The 15,888-nt window shown below is 38.8% G+C and overlaps 1 protein-coding gene across 1 annotated transcript in view; it reads right to left on the bottom strand.

The window, feature by feature from the left end:
• Positions 1 to 15,888, bottom strand: part of LOC140231610 (ras-related protein Rab-26-like) — an 83,286-nt gene that overhangs the window by 40,495 nt on the left and 26,903 nt on the right. Inside the window, exon 3 of the mRNA XM_072311760.1 lies at positions 5,473 to 5,514. Coding sequence (XP_072167861.1) covers positions 5,473 to 5,514 — 42 coding nt within the window. The remainder of the gene's footprint in view (positions 1 to 5,472; positions 5,515 to 15,888) is intronic.

Genomic DNA, 15,888 nt, shown 5'->3' with positions numbered 1-15,888 from the left:
ATATACAAGTACATCTATATTTGCATTTCATACACGTAGTATAAGCTATCAATAATGTATTCAATTTTTTTTTTTTTCAAATTACCTTTCCTCTCTCAAGCTTTGCAGCTAATGTCACTAACTCTACCAGACACAGCAAGAAAATCATCTACATTACAGGCTGGGCTACTCCATGTACAAACAACAGAAATTCAGGACTTGGCATTTTTGGTTGGGAGGCACTGCACATTTTGATATTGAATTTGTTAGAACATGACAATGTACTATGTAAGACCACAAACATTTTCATCCAGATACTCCTTATAATTGTTGTTGTTGTTGTTGTTACTGTTTTTTTTTTGGAGGGGGGGGGGTGGGGCAACAATGTCTACAATAGGTACTATGAGTGACTCTATACTTGTACATTAAATATGCTATTCAACACCTAAATGTCCATATCCACCCAAACATGCAAATGATGAGCTTCTGTGGCTCAGTGGACTACAGGCTATCAATCACAAGGTCTATGGTTCAAGTCCCCTGGCTGTAGCGGTTGTGCCCCAGGCAGGCCACTTTATCATCACTGCCTGATCTTCCAGAGGGATTTCAAGCTGGTGGTTCCTTTAGCGACCATATCTATAAGATTCACTAGACTGTTTTTTACTGTAGACTAGACTGTAATTTATTACAATTTATGAATGTTTCTTTTCCAACAGCCTAGTAAGGAAGCATTTCATTCACCTGCTCCTTCCCATTAAGTTCTACACGTGTATCTAGGCAGGAATTCTCTTAGTTGCTGTTAGGTCAGGCAAGCCTCCAGCAAGCTTTGTAGTTATAGAGGGAAACTTTTATGAACAAAGTATGCATAATGACAGCACAGTGGTACTGTGGCATAGGGTGAATGACTCGGGACTCCAGAACAGTAGACCCTGGGTTCATATCTCAAATGGCACACATATACTCATGTTGAGACTTTATATCCAGTAAATCCATCTTCAACACGCATATAAACAATTTACTTGGCAACAGTAGTAGGATTATATGTACATGTATATTATCCCATTGAGGATGGACTGATTTTGCTACGACACACATTTCCCATAGACACCTGCCCGAGTATACTCGGCACTCATCCTCAACGGGTTAAAGTACAGGGTCCTCCGGGAGAACAGTAAACTGTTCTTTCAATACACTGAAGAGGTTTTCCTGGATATTAAACCAATCCCATATGCCATCCAGAGACTAACATACACTGCAGGAATACTGCTCAAGCTGACATTTGTAAAATTATGCTTCTTCAGGCATTAAAACAACAACAACAACAACAACAAAATATTGTTATGTTGCTGTGTAGCAATAATTAGAGATAACTCTGCATATTTGCATTGTTGTTGTTGTTATTTGGTGACTTTTGTGTGTGTGTGTGTGTGTTTCTTCAAAATAAATAACAGGAAATCTATACTGTTTACATCTTACCAGTTAATGAAGGGATTTTACCCCTCAAAGGTTACGGTGTAAAAAAAAACGTTTCATTATTCTTATTGCATCAGATAATGTGATCCAAGGATCTTCATGTGTACATCACTTCCTATGCAGAGACAAGAATTACGTGACAGAATGAAAATACTAAATATTCAGGAAGCTCCTTTTGCAGGAATATTTCCTGGAGTAGAATCCTACATATTTATCAAAATTAAATGCACGGGATTTGGTGCAATACATCACTTCAATTCTTCTATTAGAACTGTCAAAAACAAGTTTTCATCCTGACGTATATTGGATATATTTCTGTAATTCATAAAACATTGAAAGAAATGGTTGAAACATAATAGAGTTCTGTAATGTCTTGATATGCAGCACAGCACAGTGACATATGTAAAGTGCTATTATTTTGATATCATATTCTCCAGGCTCTCTCATCCAAAGTGGGTTAGAAAAGATAACCGTATTCATAGAAGCCAGATTACTCTATCGATCACAGGGAATCCTACCTTCACCTCCATGCATACACATGCAGAGGTAGATCTACAGGGGGGTGGGGCTAACCCTCCCCCCCCCCCTTGGGCTGCCGATTAAAAATGTGATATGCAAAGAAAAATGCCATCATGTGTCCAGCAGAACCACACAGTATGTTAATTGCACTCTGTCTCAGACTCAGACATTTGCATATAGTGATGTAAAAAAAAAAAGCCTTACATCTTTACACTCACCCCCCCCCCCCAGACTTTCCTCCCCACCTTGCGCTATGTGGCTCTATTGGGTCAACCCCCTCCCCTTGAAAGCAAAAAGCTAGATCTATTCCTGGTACACCCTGAGAGGTGACATCTTTGCCAGGTCAAACTACTACAGGGTGCCTGAAATGCCAATGAATTTGTGATGCAGAATAAATGAATGATGTATTTCCCAGTATTAGGACTTTCTAGCAATCTGTTGTAAATCTCACACTTTCCATAGAAATTAGAACCCACTCCAAGAAGTAATCATCTTCCTGTCAATATTACGTATATATCCCAAATACGTTGAAAAACGCTTCCTGAAAGAAAAACTGGAGTCTTCAACAGAGCATAGGGAGTGCATAGTTCAAAAAGGATGTGCTACTGCAAAAGTGGAAATTTTTTCACGGAGTTGAAATTTTCGCGCATTTCCCACAACTAGAAACTAGCACGAAAATAAAAGGATGCAAATATTTTGCTTGCCGCATGTTCCAGCAGCAGATGTCTTGATTCTGCAAAATTAAAAACTCTTCTTACTAAGCTGAGCGCGAAAAATTAGTTGCATGAAAATATCCACTTTTACAGCAGTTTCCTGGATCATCAGGATAGAGTTTAAAGGACAAGTTCACCTTCATAAACATAAGGATTGAGAGAATGCAGCAATATTAGTAGAACACATCAGTGAAAGTTTGAGGAAAATTGGACAATCGATGCAAAAGTTATGAATTTTTAAATTTTTTGTGTTGGAACCGCTGGATGAGGAGAATACTAAGGCTCATGATGTCATATGAGTAGAACAGTATAAAGAAAATATAAAGAAAATTCAACATATTTTCACTTTTTTCGCATAATAAACAGCACTTGACTTGCCTCTTCCTAAAGGCAATGGGAATAATATTACCCATAACATATGTCAGTAACGAGTCAAGGGAATGTGTACTTTTTTCAAAAGATGAAATTTTGTGAAATTCTCCTTATATTTTCCTTATAATGTTGTACGCATGTGACATCATACACTGCAGTAGTCTTCTCATCCAGCAGCGACTGCACAAAAACTTCAAAAATTCATAACTTTTGAACGGATTGTCCGATTTTCCTCAAACTTTCACTGATGTGTTCTACTAATATTGCTACATTCTCTCAATCCTTATGTTAATGAAGGCGAACTTGTCCTTCAAATAAAACTTTGGTAAATACTCCAGACTTATTGATTACTTCTGGAAACTTGTCTCTTTTTCAACATTTGAAACTCTAAGCATCAAAAGTATGACTATTTCCCTAACCCCTACTGTGCCTTATTCGTCGACTGGCACACATACTGCAGTACTTTTCTCACTGATTAGCACTGATGTCTGGTAACTAAATTAGTTGTCAATCAATACAAAGTATGTAATCCCCTAAGCCTTACTGTGTCGCCTCAGCCTTCCTGTTAATTTGAGGCACATTTGTACACCTGAGTAGACAATGCAGCTTTACAACTGCAAAGGTTAAGTTTAGAGGAATTACTGGAAGCTGATGTAAGAGTTTGGCAAGTTAAGCTAAATGTCTAGGCAGATAAAGGGGTAAGCAAGTCTACTGAGTATTTGCAAAGACATTTTGGCCATGGAGGAACATGACTGCAACAATCTAACATTGAAGAAATTAATACTCTTGACAAAAAAAGGAGAAAAATCATGCCCGTGTTTGACAGACATCAAATACTTGATGCATGGGTTGTTGTACGTGAAACAACCCACCAGCAGAAGTGCAGAGACAGTATCTTATTTCTATCTGCTTGTAATATAACAAAAGAAGGGTTTATACCCTGCTATTGAGTGACTATTCCCTGCTTGCCTGGTAATCATATTACAATTTTCTTTGAATTTTTGCTACCATGAACACTTATCAGTACTGTAGAATAGATGGCAGGGTGGTAAATGTTGCCATCATGCCCAGCTTGTCTGTTTGTTCAGCTCTGCACTACCCATACCTCCACACTTCACATGCAAAAGTTCAAGTCAGGTCACTGCTTGCTGTGGGTACAAATTATTGAATTTTCCTCTCTTTTCCATTCAAATGGCCACACAACATGACCACAGAACATTCTCCGTACATAAGTAAATACCCTCCGACACCGCAAACCAGCAACAGACTGAACTTTGCCAGAATTGCACACAGCACAACTTCTTCGGTGTATCCATGAACCTCACACAAAGCAGTCATTATGGCCTAGACTTTTAATTCTATTAGTGATGCCTGACTTCTGTACAGAAAGCAATCACCCTAAAGTCGCGAGGTAATTCATAATTTTCGCAAAACAGCATCTGCAGCTGGCATTCTGTAAGAGAACTCTCCTCTGACATCACGTTAAAGCCAATTTTGTAATTAGATACCGAGAGAGTGGTGTTTCAATTTGGTTTATCCCCAACCCTCTCGTGTTCTATTACTTAGTGGTCTCTAAAGATAAGTAATTTAAATACAGAATAAAGAGTTCTGCATCTTTTCAGATACTAGGGAGCTTAAGATTTGTGACATGGATGTTTAGATAATGACTGCATTGGCCGTTCTCTTCTTTCCCTGTGCTGTGTTGCAAAGAAGCTTTAGATTACGCAAGGATGCCGTGGATCAGAGGGACGCAGCCTATGCAACGTAAAATGGCGCTCCCATATGATCATTGCATCAAGTAGCTCCCTGTGTCGTGAATTTGAGCAGAGGCTAAAATGGTCCAGACCCGACTGTGAAAACTCAGACAACGTGAGATCAATTTTGATGAGTAATTTTGTGCATGCGCAGAACAGGTTTTTCTCTTTCCCCTGAATGGCTGTGTCACGAAAATCTAAAGCTCCCTACTATATACATCCAAAAGGGCAAACGACCCCTGACGACATTTTGTGAGATCTTTTTTCATGCTTAGCCTCACCAGTGAGCTGGTTTGCAGCAAGATGCACTGCACCAGAGCTGATAGAAACAGCCAGGGTTGCTGCATATGAAATTTATCCTTCCCAGTGATAACCATCAATCATTGGCACGGTTATGGAAACATTCATTACTCTCGCTACTCCAACAGAGCCCAGATAGGAGATGCGACTTGACCCTCCCCTTCCAAGATATGCTTTTTCTTCATAGACTAAACACGTTAAACATCTGTTTCCCCACAAGCTATGGGTTAATCACGTGGGACATCAATGAGTTGATTTCTGCTTTTGAGTCCACAGACATTGCAACTGATGAGAAATGAGATACACGTATCTTTTTCCATTGTGATCACAGAAGGAGATACATGTATGGAAATGTCACTTACCTGTAACTTGACTTTTGAGCCATCGATGTCGACAACTTTATTCTGAAAGAGCAAATAAAAAAAAGAACAATCAAACATTATGCTATGTATTGTGAGACATTCGTAAATTATCATTTTTTAACTAAAATAAGAGGTGAATTCAGGTTAATTTCCAAAGACATCATATCTTCATTAATTACTAAATGCTATGAAGACACAAAAATATGCATACAATTTAACTTTTATCATTTATTGATATCATATTCACACTCCTTAAAAAAAAGGACATAATTTCTCTCTGCACACTGATGTCTGTGAACAATGTATCAGAGTATCATTCCTTCAGTAGCAAGGGGCTAGGACAGATCAGGGAGGTTACCTCCCTGGACAGATACAATCTACACGTATAAATGGGTTTGAATTTAAAGGGGAAATCCAATCCAAATACAAATTATTCCGATAAGAAAGAGTAAAATATTATGAGTTCAATGGTAAAATTTTGATCAAAATCAGGTGAAAAATAAGGAAGTTATGACATTTTAAAGTTTTGCTAATTTTTTCATGACACAGTTCTTGAACAGTCAATATGACACTATGCAAATGGCAAAGTGAGCATGTCATACCCTCACACGTGCCATATAGTTTATACAAATTTACATTTGAAATTTCCAGTTTTTCATTCAAACTCGATTATGCCCGAGGCTCAAATCCTGGTATATCCAACTGATTACTATTCTGAAGTTATTCAATCAGGAATAACATCATATTTTCAGACTCAATTACAGAAACACTGAATTTTCATCAATTTTTTTTTTTTGTATAGGATCAATAGAAAATTGTGAGGTTATGACATGGTTAGCTCACTCATTTGCATATTCATATCCACTGTACAAGAACTGTTTTGCAGAAATTAGCAAAACTTCAAAATGTCTTCCTTAATAGCAGCCACAGAATGATCTGTTTCTCACTGCAGTGAGCCTGTCAAGCCTCAAATAAATGGGTCAGCAGTGCAGTGAGGACATACAATGCATGCCAGTGATGTGGGTGTCTGTTCAGGCCCTGGCCTGCATTGAGCGTGCTACAACACTGTACATTGTACGATGCATGAATGCATGCGACACATATAATTGTGGTGTATGCTGTGGGTCAGGCTGAGGTCATGGGTCTTCCCCTTGAGTGGACTAGTTGAGAGGTTTTAGGTCTTCCTGAGAACATCTGCCCTCCAAAAATTATGTTTCGATCGGGATTATTCAGTACAAATTTTGGCCTTGTTTGACCAGTGATCTGAAAAATGACATTCGGATCACGATCCAAATCTCACTAGATCTGCCGTTGGAACGCGCCGAGCATCATGTCGAGGGGGGTCTAGGCGTTCTGTGCTCGGCCTAATCAATACCACAGCCAGCCAGCCCCCTGGAATCTCCAATGCCCAATGCCAAGAAATCACATGTTTGTACTGTCAACATCAATCGGAGAGAAGAGTTCTGCTGCTCCCAGCTCCATGTTGACCTAGTCACTTGAGATTGCAGGGCTTAGCTCCAACGCGGCCACTCAAATTGCTGTTTTCACTTTACCATGATCCCACACCTCTTAGGATTCTTTCCTTGCTGGCCTAATTACCAGGAATGTCAACAGTTTGGTAGCAAATGCTTGACAAGTGACTTAATGTCAAAGGTCAAAGGTGTAAAGAAAGTTTTTGCTGATACTGTTGCTTTGCAGATGCACATTTACAACAATTGTGAAACTGCTTTTACCTTTACTACGCTTAGTTTGCCAATTGACACAAATATCTGGAAACTAGTTTTCAGCGAAAAGTGATTACCCCGATTCCCCAAATCCTTTGTGTTACCACCATGGCCTTATTGATGGGACGACAGAGGCACTTTGCAATAACTGAGTGGGCTTTGCTGCAAGTACAACTTGCAATTAGGTTAAGTTTGGATGGATTAAAGAATGCTGAAAAAAAAAAAATCTTGGCAAGTTCTGCTATGTGTGTGGCCACATAACAGGTTGATGAGATAACAACAGGAAGTAAAGGAGAAAATTCAAAGTACGTAGACATTACAAAGAAATGAAAGATACATTCAAGGATATATTCATGGTAAAAGCAAAAAAAAAAAATAAATATAACAGTTGAACAAGGGACTAAGAAAATCAGAAAGGAAGAAAGAGAGAAAGGAATTATTAGTAAAAAAAAATAAATGACTTGATAGACAGAGAAATACAATGAGAGATTGGCAAATAAACAAAGAGATGGACTAGACAGAGAACAGACAGATAGACAGACAGACAGACAGACAGACAGACAGACAGATAGACCAGACAGATGGATACGATAAAAAGGATGAGGGCAAATTGTTTGATGGATAAATGGATCTGTCTGATGAGAGATGATACACAGGAGAGGCAACGGAGAGGTAGGTATAGAGACACACAACGTGGACCCGGGAATGATTACTGCAAATAGAAGTGAAAACAGCAGGGACTGCAAACATAAATCAGGAGAAATGATCCGAAGGGGGGGGGGGGGCAGACTAATCGGAGAGGAATTAGAACTGCAAACTATTACAGGTGATGAGAATGAGATGGATGGTTCCCCTGACGAGTGAGCTGCACCTGCAGTGCAATGGTATGTTAAGTTATCATTGCCATAGAAACAGACAACCCCCTCCCCCATCCCAGCAGTGAAAACTTTCAAACGTAAATTTCACATCTACCTCAGATTGTTTACATAAACACCTGTCAAACAGGACATTGATCCTCATTCCTCTGTATAGAGGGGGGAGCAAGCATGTATTATTGAGTCTATTTGCGGAAGAATTTTCTCCGCATGTCTTGCTGCTGCCTCTCCCTGCTGTCGGATCACATTACCACGCCGGGGCAAGCAGGCACGGTGTATTTTGGTCCACTTTGAAATGTTAGGGTTGAGTATTGTTGATGCACAGAAAAGGACTTGAGTGTGCTAGAGACAGAAAGAGAAAGAGAGAGATGGAGGGAGAGATGATGGGGGGGGGGGCTGAAGGAGAGAGAGAAAATGAATGTGTGCACAAGATTTAACAATCAGGTTACCCTTGCCTATTGTGGTTCGTCTTCCACATACTAATTGCTCGCAGCGACTAATTAAAACTGATAGTGCTGGAAGGTGCATTTACCAGGGATTTGAAAAATGAGAGGAATATACATATGTATATATATATATATATATATATATATATATATATATATATACACATATATACGATGGAAGAGCATTCATATAGCGCCATTTATCCGTAGAAACATTCAAAGGCACCCGGCTCCTACAATGTGTCACACATCATTCACAAAGTTGCTGGAAAGATAAGTCTTCAGTTCAGACTTGAAGGTATTGAGGCTGTTGCACTATATAGATATATAGATATATATTATATGTTTGGTTTGAATATTTGAGAGTCTAACTTCAGAAATGTTATTTTTGGGAGGGACAGAATACTAACAGATCAGTGAGAGCTGGAGCAAAATTAGACGAGTCAGGAGAAATTTATCGCTGTTTCAACACACCAACAAGTTGTATAAATAGCATCCAATGAGAACTGTGAAGTGGCCTTTTGAGTTAATGTGCTCATGACACTTTTTTTTATAACACTTATATCATAGGCCTGGAAAATCTGACTTCCCCCGTCTTGAATGGTGTTGTCAAGTATAGAGTCCCCAGATGCGTATGTATCTTGCATAGAACCATACAAGAACTTCACCGAAAAAGAGAAGCCACTTCAGGGACATTACAGTAATAAACCGTACGAGTAGCCCCCGGCGATTGTAAGCATCGGTCATTGGACGGGAATAGTTGTTAAGCTGCCCCATTACGTTACCATGCTTTACTCAATTTCGTTCAAATGATGGCTTTTTGCTCAAAAGGAAAGAAGAAAAGACATATAGTATAGAAAAAGACATTAAATTGCAGTCAGGAACACTTTCCAGAAATATTATGTCAATGTTTCACATAGGTTGAAAGGAAGCTATTACTTAGCTCAAACCTTTATTGAACCATTGCTTAGGGTTTCCATCTTTTTTAGTCTGATTAATTCTTCCCAAAGGTTGCATTTTCTTTACATTTTGAAACATATGAGAATGAATTTATTGCACATCATAGTATTGGGCATTTTTGCAAGGAGATTTCTCACCAGGTCATTTTTGTTTTCTTTGAATTTTGAAGTCAAAAGGGGCCTGAGCTTTCGATCCTAGCAGAATCTTCGTCAGAGGCAAAATGACCATTCTTTGAATTTTGGTACAATAAACTCTAGTGGACACACGCACACACACATACACACATACTCACACACACCTATACAAAACAAAAAAATATCCTAAAAAGTGTCAGAAGATGGTAACTAAGACAGTGGCATCACCCCAAATGAACAACTCAGATTGAAGAAAACTTGTATTGACATTCTGCTGTTTATCTCACAAACAAATCAACCATTCTTCAATCATTTTCACTTCTTTTTCTTTCCTATCTATCCATGCTTCCAGTACATTGCTATTACATACACATTGTCTTGTTTTTTGTCTTTTTTTTTTTTTGGAACATCCTGCCTTTTAACATCTTCTTTCTCCACTTTTTTTTTCTGATTTTTTTCCCTTTCTCTCATCCCGATATCTTCTGTGTGATTAATCTTTCCTTACACACTTCAAAGTTCATTATTTTTCCTATCGTTAGAAGGTGTGATTGCGATCGCGCTTAAAGGGATCATATAGTTTTTGGTTGCAACCTAACTTCAGGTTTTTAACATTTTGGTTTTGGTGAGCTAATGAGAAACCTATTATAAAATAAGAAAGGGCTTGCAATTCCACAAGGGAATCAATGTTTATTTGATAAAAATCAGTGTGAAATGGTTGAGATATCCAAAAATAAAGTAAAACAAAGTGTTTCTAATGAAAGGTGGGGCCAAACTTTATTAGGACATCTTTGTTTCTGGATATCTCGGCCATTTCAAAACCATTTTCATCAAATAAACTTTGAAGTCCACTTAGAACTGCATACTATTTCACATTTCATAAGAAGTTTTTCATTATCTAACAAAAAAAATATGTTGGAAACATGAAGGGCCATCTCAAAAAAAAAAAAATAACTATCCCTTTAAAAGGACAGTCAACCTTTCTGAAATCTTTCTCATAATTTTCTGTCTTCAATATAGTGGTGACTCAATTTGCCAGACCTCATCACATGCTTGATTAGAAAGGAAATGACTTCTGGTCTTCCTGACACACGTCTGATGAGTTCAATCTGTGTGTCATCATATTCATGTTACCACCTGACTTGGTTATAACACACTCTTACCCATTCCTGTGCTTTGTATGGCGATTGGCACGCATGCAGGGGTGCTTTCTATGCCCATTGGCACAGACATCTGGAAACTCATTGTCAACTGAAAGAGATTACATAGTCCCCCTAATCCGTATTGTTCAGTCCAGTTACGTTCAGTTTTATTTCTGTTTCTATTATTCCATTTTTAATAGTGCAATAAAATTTAGCAAAGCATTGATGCTCTAGTACATTCTTTGCCCTTTAGCACAGATGTCCAGAAACTGACTGTCAATGAAAAGAAATTATTTAATCCCCCTAATTCACATTGTTCAGTCTAGTCCAGTTCAGTTTTATTTCTGTATTCCATTTTCAATGCATTGTAACAAAATTTAACAAACCGTTGGCATAATCAATGGATGATATGCATCCATATGCAGTGGCGGATCCAGGGAGGACTGCACGGGGCGAGCGCCCTCCCCCCTATATTTTTTGTAAAAACGAAAGAAATAAAAAGAAAAAAAATAGGGGGAGGGGTGCAGAATTCCTGGACCCGCCCCTGATATGCACTATGCATACATTCTTAGGAGAAATATATTTAAGGGTAGGACAAAATGTAATGTCAGATGAAAGATACACTAGCAAATTGAAGGTATACTACTTAGCATTGTGTCACCATGGCTTTTCTGTTGGACTAAGGCACTCTAATACACTTCCAAACCATAATACACTTCCATACGCTTCCAAACTTTACACAGAGGTCAAATTTGGATGGATTTCGGAATGCTGACAAAAAAGTAATTAATAGATGGTAGACGGAACAGTTGATACATTGTATGCCTGCTGATGAAATGTATTATAACATTACAAACAATGCTATTGTTTAGGGCATCATGCTTATATCCCACTTCCCCAAGTAGACAACGAGCCAAGCGCACATTCATTTTACTTGCCCAACAGCCACATTTGTTTGTCATGGGCAAGTGTGAGTATGTTTCTGTAGCCCTTATTTGCAAATATTCATCATGGTGCTTTCCATCATCATGATCTTCCTGAAAATACTCTGTGCAGATTGACTCATGAGAAAGTCAGCTGTACTTAAAAATGAGCAGAAATGAAAACCACTTTGAAAGCAGAAGATAACGAGAGTATGCTCATATCTACTGCTGATTGTAAAGATAGCACTTTGAATGTGTGAGTGATAAAAAAGAACAACTCTGATTCAGGCATTGCTCCACTATGCTTGCCACGGAAGCTTCAGGACAAGAAAGTCCCAAATACATAAGTTGATAAAGCCATACGTAAACATGTATTAACAACCCATTTCAGAACAGGATTCAGAGTCAGGATTCAAAGCATTTGAACTTTTTTGAAAACTTCTCCTGGAACAAGTGAGATGTTCCTTCAAATTTTGCACAGACAACATCAATAAAAACACTTTTAATATTCACTCCATGTGAAGTACCACCTTATTCCTTTCGTTCCATTATTTTTCCCCCAAATTAAGAAAGCAATGCAGAAAGAGCAAATCATCACGACAATCCTTCCACAAATCCTTGTCCTCTCTTGCAGTGTCTGCCTGATTGACCTTGTTTTCCCCTCACGCTGCAATGAAATCCAATCCTCCACATCACTTCCTCGTGATCAGTCTCAGGATACAAACACTCATGGCTGCCAAGGTCAAGACATTAATCGTCACAATCGCAAACCAAACAACCCTCCCCGAAGCATGTCAAGATATCCACACAGCAAGCCAGGACCATATCAAGAGTCGAATGTCAAAAATTCTCTAAGACACAAAACGTATACAGTTCAACCTCGATTATCGGCCTCCTTTTATCCGGAAATCTCTATCATCCGGACGCGGTCACGCAGTGAAGGACTTTTTTTTTTCATCCAAAATCTGAGAAAAAAAAAGGACTTTAACATCTTTTCATGGATCTATTTCAGTAATTTCATAAGATGTGCATGATAGATTTCTCAATATCTAATGAGGTAAAACATGTATGATTTTCACATAAAGATATACTTTATTTTTGTGAAGAAGGGACTACAATTTTGCGCAGGCTAGCATAGATTACACCACCGTTGCGGGGTACGCTACCTGCCTAGCTGCCAGTGCACTGGGACGGCAGCTTGGACGGCAGCTATATACATGTACATTAACATTGTGTCTCCCATATCCGGCCAATTCGCTTTAATCCGGATGAGCGCCGGTCCCGACATGGCCGGATAATCGAGGTCCAACTGTACTTCACTTACATGTATTTCCAAGTCATTCCCTCACATAGGACTAAAAGGAAGTTCGCTGTACATTCTATGTATTCAACAGTAACAACAATCTATAGTTGTAGTATCCATTAGCACCCCATGTGTGTATTGAGGCTGGAGGTTGGTACGTTGGAGTAGAGTACATTAAATAAAGCAATACAGCATAGAATGCTTACTGGCCAAAAACAAAAACAAAAACAAAATCTTATGATCGTACAAACCTAAGTTCATGTCAACAAGTCTGCATTTAATATCTCACGGCCATTTAAAGACACATATAAATTTCAGAAACGGCAAGAATGAAAAAGATGCATAGAAATTCATCTACAAGACAGAAAAAATGTCTAATGTAAATTTCCTTTCATCTTTGATTATGCTTACTAACGTCAAAAGATGTTGTTACATAGAAAATGAGATACTTGGCATGAATCAGACACCGTCTACACTTTTTAGGGTATTTTAGCTTATATCACTTCTAATGCATGCCCACTTCATTTTTTGAGTTTATTTCATCAGTGGTGATAGATGATAAAATTGGAAAAGATGCTCCAGAAAGATGTCACCCAGAACATAAAATCCTTCCTTTTCATTTCATAATGCACGATTCCTTGCACTGAAGTCATAACACTATCAGGACAAACCTACTATCTAAATGAAGCACAACAAAGATGAACAGATTAATACTACGGTCTATCAGCTTTTTGTGATACTTTTTGCAATTAGTTTGTGCCCCTGGCATTCTTGGAAAAGTATTTCGGTGCTGAATTATGGAAATTCTTATAACTATAGCACATCAGAACTGATCACCAGTCGCTCGTAAGTTGTTCGTAACTTTACAAACAGCTTTATGAAACACCCCCCGGGAATTATCTAACTCCCACATCAAGAAGGAAAAGAGAAAAGGATTATACGTAGGTGAGTGTCTTGCAGCATTCAAGTTGTCATTCTCCTTCCCATCTTCCTACGTGTTAAGGTTTTTCTTTTGTTGTTGCTCCTGTTAGTGTATCATGTCCTGTCCCATTCCCAGATGCAAGTCCGTTTTCTGCGAAACAGTCATCACTGTCCAAACAATGGGTGAGTTCTGAGGCAAAGTGCATCAATCTTTCAGGGGTATCATCAGGTAATATGTGTTGGGATATGGGAAGGGGAGGGGAAGGGAAGGGGGTGGGGAAGGGGAGGGGGAGGGGAAGGGAAGGGGGTGGGGAATGGTGGGGAAGGAAAGGGATGAAAAGTAAGAGAAAGAAGAGAAAGGGGAAGGAAAGGGAGGGGAAAAGGGGAAAGGGAAATGAGAAGGGGATATGGAATCTAGAAGAAGGAAGGTTGAAGGGGATAAATTGAGTAGGGGAATAAAGAAAAAGAACTGTGGGAGGGGGGCAACAGCAAGCTGCCTGGGAGAGAGGGGAATGTGATCGATACTGCCTGCCGTTTGCCGGATCAGACCTGATCGTCGGGTTGATTGGTGATGCGGGGGAGGAGAGGAGCCCAGGCATGTGGTGCTGGGATGGATGGAGAAAAAGATGGTAGCCTGCTTGGTCGTTAACCCCTGAGATAATGAAATAAGCATAAGACTGACAGACTAGAGAGATTAAAGAGTGCATGGAGTATTTAGCAAAGATCTATTGGTTGCCTGTAATCAAGTGTGTATACGCATATCCCAGTTGGTATGGTTTAAAATAATTTGATATTAGAGCTAGATAATATTAAAAGCAGTCAGGTCACCAGGAATGCCAATTTATGTTGATGTTGTGTTTACAGTCAGCAAATCTTGAAAGTCTTTTCCATGGTGGCACAAGACAGAGTACCTTGTACTTATCAGAATGTACAGGTATATTCAAAACTTCACTTGCGCCTGCGCCAGATTACTGAACAACTTGTTGGTAATTAGTTGTGCAATGTAAAGTATGGGCTGACTGAAAGAGGTGTACTGTTATGTCATATGTATTTCATGAGGAGTTTACTTTTGTGAATTTTGCAAGTCGGGAGCTATCTGCAACTTAAACAACATGCAAAAATATTGACTTTAATCCCTATATGAATGTGACATACATTGAGTATGCAAACATTTTTTCATTCATAACGGTACTTCACAATCGCAAATTCAGTCACTCACACAATTGTTGGGAAGTCCTGATTTGAAAAAAAAAAAAAAGACTCACTAGATATATGGCGTATACAGTATGTGACAACCCTATTCTTCTGTAGGTGACTGAAAAGCCCCTCAGAAGTCTCCTTATGTTCTACTTCTAGATCCAGGTGACGATTAAGTTTCAAAGAAAATCTAAGAAAGTCACACTTCTCTGAAAAGTTTTGCCAATGGACATGTTTCTCCTGTGATTTTAATCTTCTAAATCATTTTCCAAGTTCCTGTCTCCAGCTATGATGTAGACTGAAATTCCCATGTAGACTATGGCTTCACACTCCCTTCAGTGCATTAATTAACTCTACACAGTTGACACTCCTGTCATAACAAAGTCCTTGGGACCATCAGTTTTCTTTTGTTATATCAGAATTTTGTTATAACCGAAGAAATAAGGAATGAAAATATACAGAGTGGATAATGTTGCGGCCTGAGTTTTTAACTTTGTTGTGACCAGAATTTTGTTATAACCGTGCTAATCATAAGGGGAGTGCACTGTAGTTGATGGCTCTAATTCAAAGCAAAACCACTCTGGCTCTGCCTGCTCCTTTCATTATGAGCACCAGGTATACCGAAGACCACAAACTTCCACCAAATTTTAAGCCCATTGGCTTTTCTCATATGAATGTTTCATCATGTATGCAATGAATTTAACATCAGTGCGTCTAAATGAGTCATCAATCTACACCTTGATTAGATCATAGTCTCAGCCTACAGCTTTTATAAAATTTGGAGACCGCTACCT

The sequence above is a fragment of the Diadema setosum genome, chromosome 8 (genome assembly GCF_964275005.1).
Source record: "Diadema setosum chromosome 8, eeDiaSeto1, whole genome shotgun sequence".
In the NCBI taxonomy this organism is placed as follows: domain Eukaryota; kingdom Metazoa; phylum Echinodermata; class Echinoidea; order Diadematoida; family Diadematidae; genus Diadema; species Diadema setosum.
Note: the sequence above shows the minus strand (reverse complement) of the source record. Positions and strands in the feature narration are given on the sequence as shown.